We start from the raw sequence: 12,552 nt of genomic DNA, 5'->3' as shown, positions 1-12,552 counted from the left end.
AAACAAGACTGCTGTGCATGGCTTTAGAAAAGGAATCATATTCGGAGTAACATATGCTAGGAAAAAAATGACCTTGGGTTGGCTAAAGGATTGAAAGTTTCTGCTCAGAGAAGGATTGGAAGAATTGGAGGTCCTGTATAGTGCAGAATTCATGCCTGAGTACCATCGCAGTGCAGCTTAGCAGCTCATCTCTACTCCCTCCCCTTTCCTAGATGAAATCATCTGGCCTGAAGAAGAGGATGCACTGCCCCCTGAAGCAGAGGATCTCATCTCCAAGCTCCTCAGGCAAAACCCTATGGACAGGCTGGGAACAGGTAGGGATGCTGGATCCTAAAGGTACAAGAAATGGATTGGAAGTTTAAATGGACAGTTGCATACAGAAACTTGCAGAGAAGGATGTGCAGCAAGGAGGTATCACAATCTGCTTTCTCATACATTACAGCGCTGTTGACTGAACCAATTGTTTCATTTTTGTTTTTGTATTAAACATGATGAGCCATATTTTCAAAGCTTTTACTCCAGTCTTTAATTAACTCCTTATTTTTTTGGAAGGGGAACATTCCATGTAAATGATATAAAACTGACAAGCAAAAAAAGGAATTAATAGTAGTTCTGGATCTAGTTTTATATAATCTGCAGCTTTTTTTGTTTTTTCTCCTGTATAAAAAATAGTAGTTAATTAAACTGGAGTAAACGCTTAGAAAATATAGCCCGATGTTTCTTAATGCCGTGCTTTATTCGCAGTCTGTAGCCGAGCTGCGTTGTGTATTTGTTTCAAAGCAGTGTCCTCATGTATTGTGCATGCTTTGTATTTGGGAACAGGCAGTGCGTTTGAGGTGAAGCAGCACCGTTTCTTCTCTGACCTCGACTGGAACAGTTTACTGCGGCAGAAGGCAGAGTTTATCCCCCAGCTGGAGTCGGAGGACGACACCAGCTACTTTGACAGTAAGCCCAGTCTCTTCCACAGAGCCACGACGGGTCTTATTTTCAAAGCATCACCTCCAGTCTTTAATTAACTCCTATGTTTTGAAAAGAGAAAAAAAAAATCATCTTAATGTTACAAAATGAGAAACAACCACCTGCAGGGTGCTGAAGAGAGCTCGGATTCTGTTACTACTTCACTGTCTGGGTCTAGTTTTGTAAAATCAAGCAGCGTTTTGCCTCTTAAAAAAAGAAAGAAAATAGGAGTCAATTAAAGACTGGAGTAAACTCTTTGAAAATATGGCCCAAAGTTTTAAATGGGCTCTGGCAGACATAACTCTACATAGCAAAACAGCAGCTAGATCCGCCACAAGCACTGGGACTGATGGATAAGGCAGAAAGACTGGGGGAAATGTGTTTATTTAACCCCCTGGTTATGAGCTGGGTCAGTTCAGTATGTGTGTGTCTAATTGTGTGTCTGTCTGTCTGTAGCTCGCTCTGATCGCTACCACCACGTGGACTCAGAAGAGGAGGAGGACACGAATGATGAAGAGCATGTAGAAATGCGTCAGTTCTCCTCCTGTTCCCCTCGCTTCAGCAAGGTGAGTGAACCCTGCCCAGGGGAGTGCTGCTTACTTCAGCTTCCACTTTAAAAACGACTGCAGGTCTTCCACGCTGCATGTGTAGAGGTGTGCACTAAATGAGGGCTCCCAGTGTGTTCAGCATTGCACAGAGTGTGCACGAATAAACAGAACAAGTAATAACACAGCCGGTGAATGGCTTACTGCACTTAGAGGTGAGTGGCTGATGCCTCCCGAGTTCAGATCATGGCTCTGTATTTTGTGTTTAAATTTAACAGCCCATTGCTTAAGTGAATTAAATATTTAGGTGAATTCAAGGGTTTGTCTACCACTTACAGTCATTCCATAAATTCAGATATTCAGTCATTAATTCTGAAAACCACCAGGTCATTTAAAAAGCTAAACTCAACCAATGTTAAGGAGCATTTACAGAGCTAGTTACCCTGTTAGAATAGTCAACCATGATGCAAGTGAGAATCGTCAGTGAAGTGCAGGGATGGAAATACAACCCCTATTGTATAGGTAACAAGCTCAGCTGCGTCTTATTAAACTTACAGTAAAACAAGGAATGGCTCAAACCGCGATGCAGTGGGAGTTCTATTTCCATCCCTGAAGTGCATACTAATACATAGTGTGTGAGTGGTGGTTAAACTCTCTCTCTCTCTCTCTCCAGGTGTACAGCAGCATGGAGCGCCTGTCCCTTCACGAGGATAAGAAGACCCCGCCTCCCACCAAGCGCAGCCTGAGCGAGGAGGGCACTGGCAAGATGGACAGCCTGAGTGGGCTCAAGTCCCGGGACCGCAGCTGGATGGTGGGCTCGCCTGAAATGTAAGTCCACTGGTTGCCCTCATCACACACTAACGGGAGCCTCGCCCCGTGTTAGCTGAAGGTGGCTGTGTCTTCAGCACACCCGCAAGGGCAAGGTGCTTGAGCCTGATTGCATCTGGTGCAGCTTGCTTGTATTGCAATCCAGCATCTGATGGTTGTATTGCAGTACTGTATTCAGGGATGGAAATAAGATTCCTATTGCAAAGCAGTTTCACCCATTCCAGGTTTTTATATAATGCTAGCTTGATTACCTACTGTGTATAGGTAACACACTCAGTGTGTCTTATTCGACTCGTAGTGTAGTAAAAACCAGGGAGTCTTATTTTAATCCTTGATCATAATACACATTTTGCATTGGGCACAACAATCTCTTTCGTTTCAGTACTTCATAATATATGTTCTAATAAATTAAAAACCATAGAAAAGATCAAGCTGCTGTGCAATGGGAGTCTTGTTCCCTGGTATGTGTTACTTTCTGTCGCTGGCTGTTTAGGTTTGGTAAAGCCTGGGACTCTAACACAGTGCAGTGAACCCCTCCCTCTCCCCACTCTCTCCCTGCCGGGGCTGCAGCCTGCGGAAGCGCCTGTCCGTGTCGGAGTCCTCGCACACGGAGAGCGACTCCAGCCCCCCGCTGACGGTGCGCCGCCGCTGCTGCTCCGCCATCATCGAGATGCCACGCTTCGCCATCTCCACCGAGGACGAGAGCTCCAGGAAGGGCCCCCCTGCCAGCTGGGGTCCCCGAGGGGAGGAGCTCCCCCTCACCATTCCCGAGCAGCCCCTGGAGAGAGAGCTGCGGCTGGATGAGTCCCCCACCACCCCCGGCTCCACCAGAACCCTGGGCAAGAGCACGCTGACACGTGAGTGCCCGGCCGCCATGCTCTGCCACTCATGGTAGTGACGCGACACAATCAGATGGCTTCACAGATCCCTTATCTAATGGTACCTTGGTCTAGGTAGTGCAGCTGAGCTTCACTGTTCATTTTACAGCTAGTTTAGATATCAGTGTACTGTATTGGGACGGTGCTTTGAAAATACATTTTAAAGAATGGATGTGTTTTTTATATCTAAATTAATCAACATTTTAGAAAGTTTTAGCATTATAGCATGTAAAATAACTTTTCATAAACTGTACTTTTAAATGCTGAAATGATTTATTTAATCGGGAACCAAATATCTATGCATGTTTATTGTTTCTCCACTAGTTGGCAGCTCCAATGAACTCTCTGAGCGCTCTTCGCGGTGCAACAGCACTGAAGTTTCGGACAACGCCACACCCAAGGCCATCAGCGACCTGGCAGCCCGGCGCGCGCGGCACAGACTGCTCTCCGGGGAGTCGCTGGAGAAACGCACCTCGCGGCCGCTTAGCAAGGTCATCAAGTCAGCCTCCGCCACCACGCTGTCCCTCATGATCCCGTCCGGTGAGTCAGGGCAGGGGTTTGATATCATAGAAACATAAGCAATGTGCATAAAACTGAGTCATACTGTACTTGTCTGGTATTTTTAAGAGAAGCTATGAAATCATCTTTAAAAATGATGATGATAACTCTCCCCAGATCACTACAGTGGCTCCCCTCTGGCCAGCCCGATGTCACCCCATTCCCTCTCGTCAAACCCGTCCTCGCGAGACTCATCCCCCAGCCGCGACTACTCGCCCGCCATCAGCAGCGTCAAGCCTGCGATCGTGATCCACCGCGCGGGCAAAAAGTACGGCTTCACGCTGCGGGCCATCCGTGTCTACATGGGGGACACAGACGTCTACACAGTGCACCACATGGTCTGGGTGAGGAGACTCCAGCTGTTTCATTGGTTATTTCATTGAGGTTCCGCCAGGGCTGAAAGGGTCAAACTGGTTTTATGATTGAAAGAAGTGAAAATGTCTTAATGTAATAAGGAGAACGCTGACACTTGAACATTCTTCCTGACCCCTCTGCCCCTCTCTCCCCCTCCAGCATGTTGAAGAGGGCGCTCCAGCACACAATGCTGGTCTGCGGGAGGGTGATCTGATCACTCACGTCAACGGGGAGCCGGTGCACGGCCTGGTCCACACAGAGGTGGTGGAGCTCATCCTCAAGGTTGGGGAATATTACTGTCTTTTATTTTTATAAACTGTACTGGTGTGGGTTATAAGTAGGACCGTGTACAGCGACTGTAGCGCTGCTTCCACTTGATAAAAGTATGAAATGAACAGGGGAGGTGAAGAGGACTGTAAAATACTGGAAGGAAAATAAAATGCACATTTTTCACGGTAGGCCGTCAAATACACGATTTCCATGAAATTCGTGATATCGTGAATTTTCCGGGGCCCCAGTTATAAGTTAATACATCCGCTTGACCCTCACTCTTACGGTATAAGAGTATCTTCTTGTGAGCCCATATTACCTTATTATAAATCATGTTTGAATCATCAAAGAAACTAAAACATAGTTATCCGTGCCTTCAGTTCATAGTGCAGAAGATAACACAGTAAAACAAGATATACTGGAATGTTCTGAAATGGGATGTGTTGACAGTTTTGTAGTGGCTTTGTGATTTTATAATCCTCATGGTGAAAGTACAAAACTGTCCGGTCTGGACCATGAGACAGGCTGTGGTTGTTTAACAGTACCCTCCTCGTCCTGAGCGTTCTGCCCTTCCCTTTTTTCGTTCTGATTTGTAATTATTATTATTATTATCATTTATTTCTTAGCAGACGCCCTTATCCAGGGCGACTTACAATCGTAAGCAAATACATTTCAAGTGTTACAATACAAGTAATACAATAAGAGCAATGAATGCTGAGCCTCTTTTGTCTCTGCCAGAGCGGCAACAAGGTGTCCATCTTGGCCACTCCCTTCGAGAACACGTCCATCAAAGTGGGTCCGGCGCGCAAAGCCAGCTACAAGTCCAAGATGGCCCGGAGGAACAAGAAGACGAAAACTAAAGAAGGTCAAGAGAGGTGAGGATTTGATCTGCAATACCACTTAATCGAAGGATGTAACAAACAAACAATCAAACCAAATTACACTGCTGTCAAACCTACAGGGGTGCACTGGGAAGAGAGACCCTCAGCAGAGCAATACGGAACTTGTTAGAATCTGACACGAATCAGAGAGCCAGTTCAAGCCTGGGTATATCTCTGTAAGAAATAGCTAACAGATGTTTAGTAGCTCACAAAGTTGCCAGTATCATTTGAATTGGAGAGATTTATTTTACATCCTGACGTATCTGCTATTTCAGAATAGTTGGAGTCTTGACTGCATGTAGCTTTCTGCTGACACCCTGTTGACTAGCTTGCATGAAGGCCCTGACGACTCTGTTTCTTTCCAGCAGTAAAAAGAGGAGCTCCCTTTTCAGGAAGATCACGAAGCAGGCGTCCCTGCTGCACACGAGCCGCAGCCTGTCCTCCCTGAACCGCTCGCTGTCGTCCGGGGAGAGTGTCCCGGGCTCCCCCACCCACAACCTGTCCCCTCGCTCCCCCACGCAGGGCTACCGATCCACCCTCGACTCGGCACACTCCGGTACGAGCCCTCTGTGCACACTGTCGTCCGTCCAGAACTGTGGAGCACTCTGGGGAGGGACCGGATTTAAGTCCGATCTCTAGATAAATAAACAGAGCGCATGTTGATTTCTTTGTTTTAATTCGTAATATATTCGTAATTCATATATATATATAATGCTTCTCTCTGTTTGTTGCATGGATTTATATTTGTCACTACTAAATGGTGTATTGGCACCTCAATCGAAACAAAGAAATGTGTCTTTGCTCAATTCCTGTATAAAACATGTATTTGGTTGACAATTATTAACATGGAATATCAGTTTATAATACCGTTTTAGTGATGCATTACGAGTGGTAAAGCTACTGTTCTATTTGTTACATTATAAAGAACAGCAGCCTAAACCTGACTTCTGACCTAGTATCGTTTTCCAATTCACTTCAAAGCTGCGTTCTTTGATTCTCTTTTTGTCACATGTGAGTTTGGAAATTGCCTGTTATAAATCTAACCATTTTGCAGGGATATTTATCAACCTCTCTAAAGTGTACCATTGTTTACGATTAACAAGCTTGAATCTACGAAGCATTAACAGGTTTTATTTTTTCCAGTTGGCGGCAACTCTTCCCAGAGCAGTTCTCCCAGCTCCAGCGTCCCGAACTCTCCAGCCAGCTCCGGCCACATCCGGCCCAGCTCCCTGCATGGCCTGGCCCCCAAGCTGCAGCGCCAGTACCGCTCCCCTCGCCGCAAATCTGCAGGAAACATTCCGCTGTCCCCCCTGGCCCGGACCCCCTCCCCGACGCCCCAGTCCACCTCACCACAGCGCTCCCCCTCCCCCCTGTCCGGTCACTCTCTGGGCAGCTCTAGCGTCACCCAGTCCTTTCCGGTCAAACTGCACTCTTCTCCCCCTCTCGTCCGCCAGATCTCCCGGCCCAAAAGCGGCGAGCCCCCTCGCTCCCCTCTGCTCAAGAGGGTGCAGTCTGCGGAGAAGCTGGCCTCCTCCCTCTCCTCCTCTTCCTCCCCCTCCCCCTCCTCCTCCTCCTCCTTGGACAAGAAGCTGGCCTCCTCCCGCAAGCACAGCCTGGACATCTCGCACTCTGAGTTCAAGAAGGAGATGATGCAGCGGGACCCCAGCCTCCAGAGTCTGCAGGAGTCGGCCAGCGAGACCCTCCTGGGCAGCAGAAAGGCCCCCGTCGAGAAGGGGATGCTGCAGAAGCCGTCGGCCCGCAAGCTGGGCCGCCAGGAGCCGCCCGAGGGGGCAGGAGCTGCCGCAAGCAACAGCAAACTGAAGGACAAGCTGTCGGCGATCCGGCAGGACCGCGCAGAGAGGCGGGAGTCTTTGCAGAAGCAGGAGGCCATCCACGAGGTGGACTCCTCCGAGGACGAGACGGATGAGGGCTCTGAGGACAGCCAGGACGGGAGGAGGCTGAAGCACAGGATTGAAACAGGGCGCAAGGACTCTGCCGACGAGGACCCCTTCCTGCCACCTGAGCCCTATGTGAAAACAATGCTGGTCCAGCCACCCAAGAGCAGTGCAGCAGCAGCAGCATTATCCTCATCACCTCCGGCAAGCCAGCTGCAGTGTGCAGGACAGACGATCAGACCATCAGATAAACTGGAGCCTTCGTCTACCAGCTCTGTTAAAGCAACCGAAGCACAACAGAAATCACTTCAGACCACAACCCCCACAGCGGAGGTTCCTAAAGACATATCCAGGCTCGCCGGCCCAGCGGCTCGGATCCATCAAGGCATCCAGACAGCTGCTCCTGGGAAATTGTCTGCGTCTGGGATTCAGAGTGCTTTTACACCACTGAAGGATGCTTTTCTAAAGTCGGCCCCGGGTATCTGCACTCTGGCCCCTGCAGCTACGGCTAGTGAGTCTCTGACTGTGACTTCAAAAGACACTAAATGCACTCCAAAGCAGGTCCCAGAAAACAAAGAAAAGAGCAGCAGCCTTTCGGGGAGAATCAGCGACAAGTCCCTGAAGCCCAGCCATGCCCTGGAAGTCAAGCCACTCACTCCTGCCGTAGACTGCCAAGCCAGCCCTGCCCCAGCTGAGGGCATCTGCAAGGAGAAGAAGGAAGGGGACAATAAGAGGAACCATGCCATCGCTGCATCGACTGCTCCTGTTCCAGCTAGCACCACTGACAAGATAACGCCACTCGTGTCCCAGCTAGCCACGGTGGCCAAAAGTGTGCTCGGACCGGTCAAGCTGAGCATCCCTGGAGCGAAGGAGGCTTTTGAAAAAGCCAGAGAGATGCAGCCGGAAGACTGCCTCAACACAAAGGGAAAGGAGCAGGGGAAAGCCAAGCAGGAGCAGGACAGGCTTGATGCGCTCAAGACGTCTACTTCGGCGGGACAGGCGTCGTCCTCCAAGCAGACAAGCCCTCTGCTCCCACTGGTGTCCGAGTCTGCACCCAGAGAGCCTGCACTGAAAACTGAAATGGGTCCCATGAAGACCCCGGGAGACAGGAGGAAAACCATGTCGGTTAAAGAATGTGCCCAGGTGATGTGCGGTAAAACGGCTGGTAGCGCCCCCTACCAGCAGGTCAGTTGCAGTGCCCTACGTAAGGAAGTCCCCCAGACAGTGAGACAGTCAGAGACGGGGGACCAAAAGAGAGGACAGGAATTGCAGGTGTTGCAGAAAGCAGCTGCAACAGCAGCAACGTCGACGACGACACAAGACAAAGTTTACAGGAAAACGTAGCAGCATCGCCGGAGGAGAAACTCGCACTCCAGCTTCCAATAACAAAATAAAGACTGCATGTTTAAAAACTTTATACGAAACACGAATCACAAACAAACAAAGGAAATCCAGATACAGAATTAGGGTTTTTTTGTACATTTTTTTCATACACAGTTAGCTTTTTTTTGTAAATGACGGGGCAAGAAATAAACAGCTTCAATTAAACGTTCAGAGAGTAGCTCTATTTTTTTTTTTGGCTCACCACTACCAAGTTTCAGTCTGAGCCCGCAGTTGTTTTCTTGCTAATGGAACAGGTTGTGCCTTAATGAATACAATCTTTCAGAAACATCTGCATGACTTGGATGAAAGAAGATTGAGAATTCGAGCTATTAAAGTAGCCGATGCATAACGCTATCTATAAAATACATTTCAGACCTGTTCAAAGCAATGCCTTTCTGTCATTCATGCTCCATTCGTTTCCAGCAGAAACACTCCTTTTACAATACAGCATTGCAAGACTTAACTCCAGCAAAGTGGATGTTTTTTAGATCTATTTTATATCATGAACACTAAAAAAAAAAAAAAAAAAAAAAAAAAGCAGACAGCGTCAGGAGGCATGTTCAGTAGTCCCGTACTGCTCCGTGCTGATCGCATGCCTTGCCCTGGTAGAGGTGCCCTTGCTAACCATGTACAAGCTGTCTAACCTGTCCTGACCGATGCACACACGCGAACATTATGCTGGTCTACTCTGTAACACAGTGGAGAATCAGATGATTAAATACAAACGTCTGAGTGGGAGGTAGAGGAAGGCGTCTGTGAGATTCCTGTGTTGGTTGTCATTTCAGCAGTCAAGGTGCTGGAAGAGTACCTTCGCTCCTTGAACAACTGCAAGGGCCAGATGATGCAGCAGCCAGCCAGCCAGCGGACTGCTGATGAAGCAGCTCTGCAAAAGGGACGCGATACAAAATAAAGGACATCAAACAAGACCAATGGTTATTTCTAGCCCTGCTGCTTTTTTTTTTTTTTTCCCCAGTTTCGTTTATTAAATTTATTAAAATATATATATGTTTTTTTTTTTGGACCAACCTAATGTTTTTTTCCACAGCTGTCAAACTTCCCTGTGAGTGTGTGTAATTGTTGTGTAGTGTGTGATTTGTGTGTAAAGCAAGTTTGCATACACTGTGACTCTCTACCAGGCTGCCCTTGAATGTGAAACATTGTGACAATATCATCTTTTAATACGTGGGGAGGGACCTCTGTCTCAACAGGACTGTACCTTCATGAGATGTAGTATTGCTGTGCACAGTTAGGAGGTGTTGTACGGTCAGGGTTAGAATAGTATGGAAAATTCAGAATCCCTCATTAAATTAAACAGACCAGTCTGTCCTGTTACACAGAAGGGAGTCAGTCAAGAAAACAAAGTAGCATTGAGATTCGTCATTACTAAACCCAATCCAAGGCTGCTCACGCATTCACCATGACATTTGCGCTATCTCAGTTTGCCTACTGACAGATAGCCATGTCACTCTGTGTTGTATGTGCCAGCATTGAAGGAAATATTTTCAAAGAGGGCATTTAAAAAAAATAATTAAGAAATGTGGCAAAGGCACGTACCCACACCAGGTGTGTGCTTTTACCATTGGGTAATGTTTCACAGATCTGCTTTAGGACCTGGATTTGTAGAAACACTTGCACCTCAACCAGCCTTAGTTTAAGTTTGCACTAACAACAAAAAGACTCTCTGGGATAATACAGGTTTCCTGAAGCGCTCAGAAAAGGGTTACGACTTTTACTGTAACGTCGCGTTTTCATCTTCCACTGCCTTCTATTGTGTATCTAAATAAAGCTACGGAGTCTCTGGTTCTCTCTGATGTTTTAGACACTTTAAAAAAAAAACAAAAAAACATCACTTCTGAAAAGGCTTAGGCTTAGCTTTGACGTGCCACTGCCATGGCAGGCTCAGCGAGTGCAATCGGGAATGCAGCGTGCCACGAACACTGGAAAAGATCCCTCTGTATCAGTCTGCAAATGGGGTGCGTTCCGCCACTCAGTTCCTTTTGAGAGATGCCCATGCAGTGGCCTGCTTGTTAAAGGTGAAAGATAGCAAGAGATGTCCTTTCCTGCCTTGCAAATAAATAAATCAAGCTGTGAGGCTAAAGCAGCCTTTTTAAATGTTTACACATCGATACAGCAGGATTAATAAGCAGTGCTCCATAGGAAAAATTACAGGACAAGTTCAATGAAGGGTCTAGTTCAATAATTGAGAGCTCATTTGGAATGAAAACCAGCAGACACGGGGTCCCCAGGACCAGGGCTGGGAACCACTGCTCCAGCTAGCTAATGCATTTCTAAAGTCGGGGTTCAATTTGAAATCGTTCTGTTTAGTTTTTTTCGTATGGTGCATTGTTTGTAAATGACCCTCTGTTTAAAAGAAGACATGTTTCTGTAGACTGTACATATTGTGACCCAGTCTTTCTTCCTTCTTCTCTGGATTATACTGTGTGACAGTATGGTACGACAGCATTGCCGATAACCAGGGATCATCATTTACTGCTTTAGCTAATCTCATGTCATTTATTACAATTCCACGTGGTACTCCACCCTAAACCATTTGTGTAGAAAACTGATTTGATTTGATGTGAAAGAGGAGCTTTCCACCTTGGTGTCCACCTGGCCATGTTGGTCTCTGAATTGCCATCTTAGTAATCCTCCAGCAACCACATGCATCTAAATGAAAAACCTGTTCATCGTCGTTGGGGGGTGGGGGGGTTATAGTTTTGGACTTCATCCAAGCGTTAAACATTTAAAATCATAAACGTTTTAACCGTATTTAAAAAATAATTCTTGTCAAGTTCTAGGTGTTAGGCAAAGTGTTTTATACAGTTTGCAAGGATGATTTTATTTCATATTCAATATTTATTCATTGGGTTTTCATGCTGTACATAGTCTTATGAACATGAATGGGTAAAGCAATTCATAATAATAAAACTAAACTAAATGTGTCAGGCAGTCATGTGGAGGGTTTTATGACTGGTAACAGGAATTTCAGATATGTCTGTTCTTAAAGTTTAAACGTTAAACAGGACGGGGCACCCCTGATTGGCATTGCAAGAGTCTTGATCGCTGCTGTGGATCAAAGTTGGAACTTTGAATGGGAACTTGTGTGTGTCCAGCTATCACCAGTGGACCAAAACCAACCGGTGACCTCTCGCCTCTCTGCCTCTGTCTGCTTCCTGGTTCACTTGGCCATCTAATCACTGTGTGTGTTTTGTGTGTGTGTGTTTTTGATTTTTGACGGTTAGTTTGGTCTTCACCTCAATATTACACCACACACATTCCTAGAGGGTGCCTGTGTGTTTTTAACTGACTGGATCTAAATAAACAGAGATGCTATTTATTGTATATATATAGATGTGTGTCTACTCTTAGCAGTGCTGGGTGTTTGGTAGAAACTGGTGCCACAGGGTGTTTAGCAGTAAGGAAGGGTTGTGTGAATGTTTGGATATGAAGAGTGCGAAGAATTGAAATTTTCTTTTTTTGTGGTTTTTTTCTTTTTGTTTTTTGGGGAGGAACTTGAAGTCGCTACAGTAAACCAGTGCAATAATTATTATTATTTTAAATGTTGTAACCGCATGTTGATGTTAAACCCTCCTTCTCAATAATAAAGTTCATTTTTTATGTAAAAACCTCCTGTATTTTTTTTTTTTTGTATTTATTTATTGGAAGAATACTGCTGTGTGTTGTCTGTCTGTTGTATGAGAACTTTCCTTTATTAGGCAGGCTAGTGCTTCTTCAAGCCTGGAAAACAAGCCCCTGTGAAAGTTGAAGAACGGAAATCAAATCATCATTATTGTGGTACTAGAATGTTTTGGATTCTTGTTTTGGATTCTTTGTCGCCTGGAGGAGGAGCCCGTCCCTTCATTGCACCCCACGCTCTTCCATTCTCTATAGGACCAGAGAGCTGCTCCTCCAGTAGGTGTACAGCCTGGTCAAGCATGCAGTATGTATACAGGAGTATTTCAATGATAGTGCTCTGACTATTTAACACACATCGTTTGTATCA

At 46.3% G+C, this 12,552-nt stretch overlaps 1 protein-coding gene across 14 annotated transcripts in view; it reads left to right on the top strand.

Annotated features, from left to right (window-relative positions):
- LOC117416601 (microtubule-associated serine/threonine-protein kinase 2-like) overlaps window positions 1–12,175 on the top strand; it is a 115,303-nt gene extending 103,128 nt beyond the window's left edge. For 10 of the 14 annotated variants that reach the window (XM_059035151.1, XM_059035148.1, XM_059035149.1 and 7 more), the window contains 11 exons: window positions 213–314; window positions 823–945; window positions 1,414–1,523; window positions 2,176–2,330; window positions 2,901–3,187; window positions 3,533–3,748; window positions 3,884–4,110; window positions 4,280–4,402; window positions 5,129–5,265; window positions 5,637–5,827; window positions 6,415–12,175. In XM_059035151.1, the coding sequence (XP_058891134.1) occupies window positions 213–314; window positions 823–945; window positions 1,414–1,523; window positions 2,176–2,330; window positions 2,901–3,187; window positions 3,533–3,748; window positions 3,884–4,110; window positions 4,280–4,402; window positions 5,129–5,265; window positions 5,637–5,827; window positions 6,415–8,510 (3,767 nt within the window). In that variant the 3' untranslated portion in view covers window positions 8,511–12,175. The remainder of the gene's footprint in view (window positions 1–212; window positions 315–822; window positions 946–1,413; window positions 1,524–2,175; window positions 2,331–2,900; window positions 3,188–3,532; window positions 3,749–3,883; window positions 4,111–4,279; window positions 4,403–5,128; window positions 5,266–5,636; window positions 5,828–6,414) is intronic. The other 4 variants (XM_059035159.1, XM_059035150.1, XM_059035147.1 and 1 more) reach the window with 1 other exon arrangement.
- Window positions 12,176–12,552: the final 377 nt, after the last annotated feature.

Source organism: Acipenser ruthenus, chromosome 12 (genome assembly GCF_902713425.1).
Source record: "Acipenser ruthenus chromosome 12, fAciRut3.2 maternal haplotype, whole genome shotgun sequence".
Classification (NCBI taxonomy): Eukaryota; Metazoa; Chordata; class Actinopteri; order Acipenseriformes; family Acipenseridae; genus Acipenser; species Acipenser ruthenus.
The sequence above is the reverse complement of the archived record's forward strand: the minus strand, read 5'-3'. Positions and strand labels throughout refer to the sequence as shown.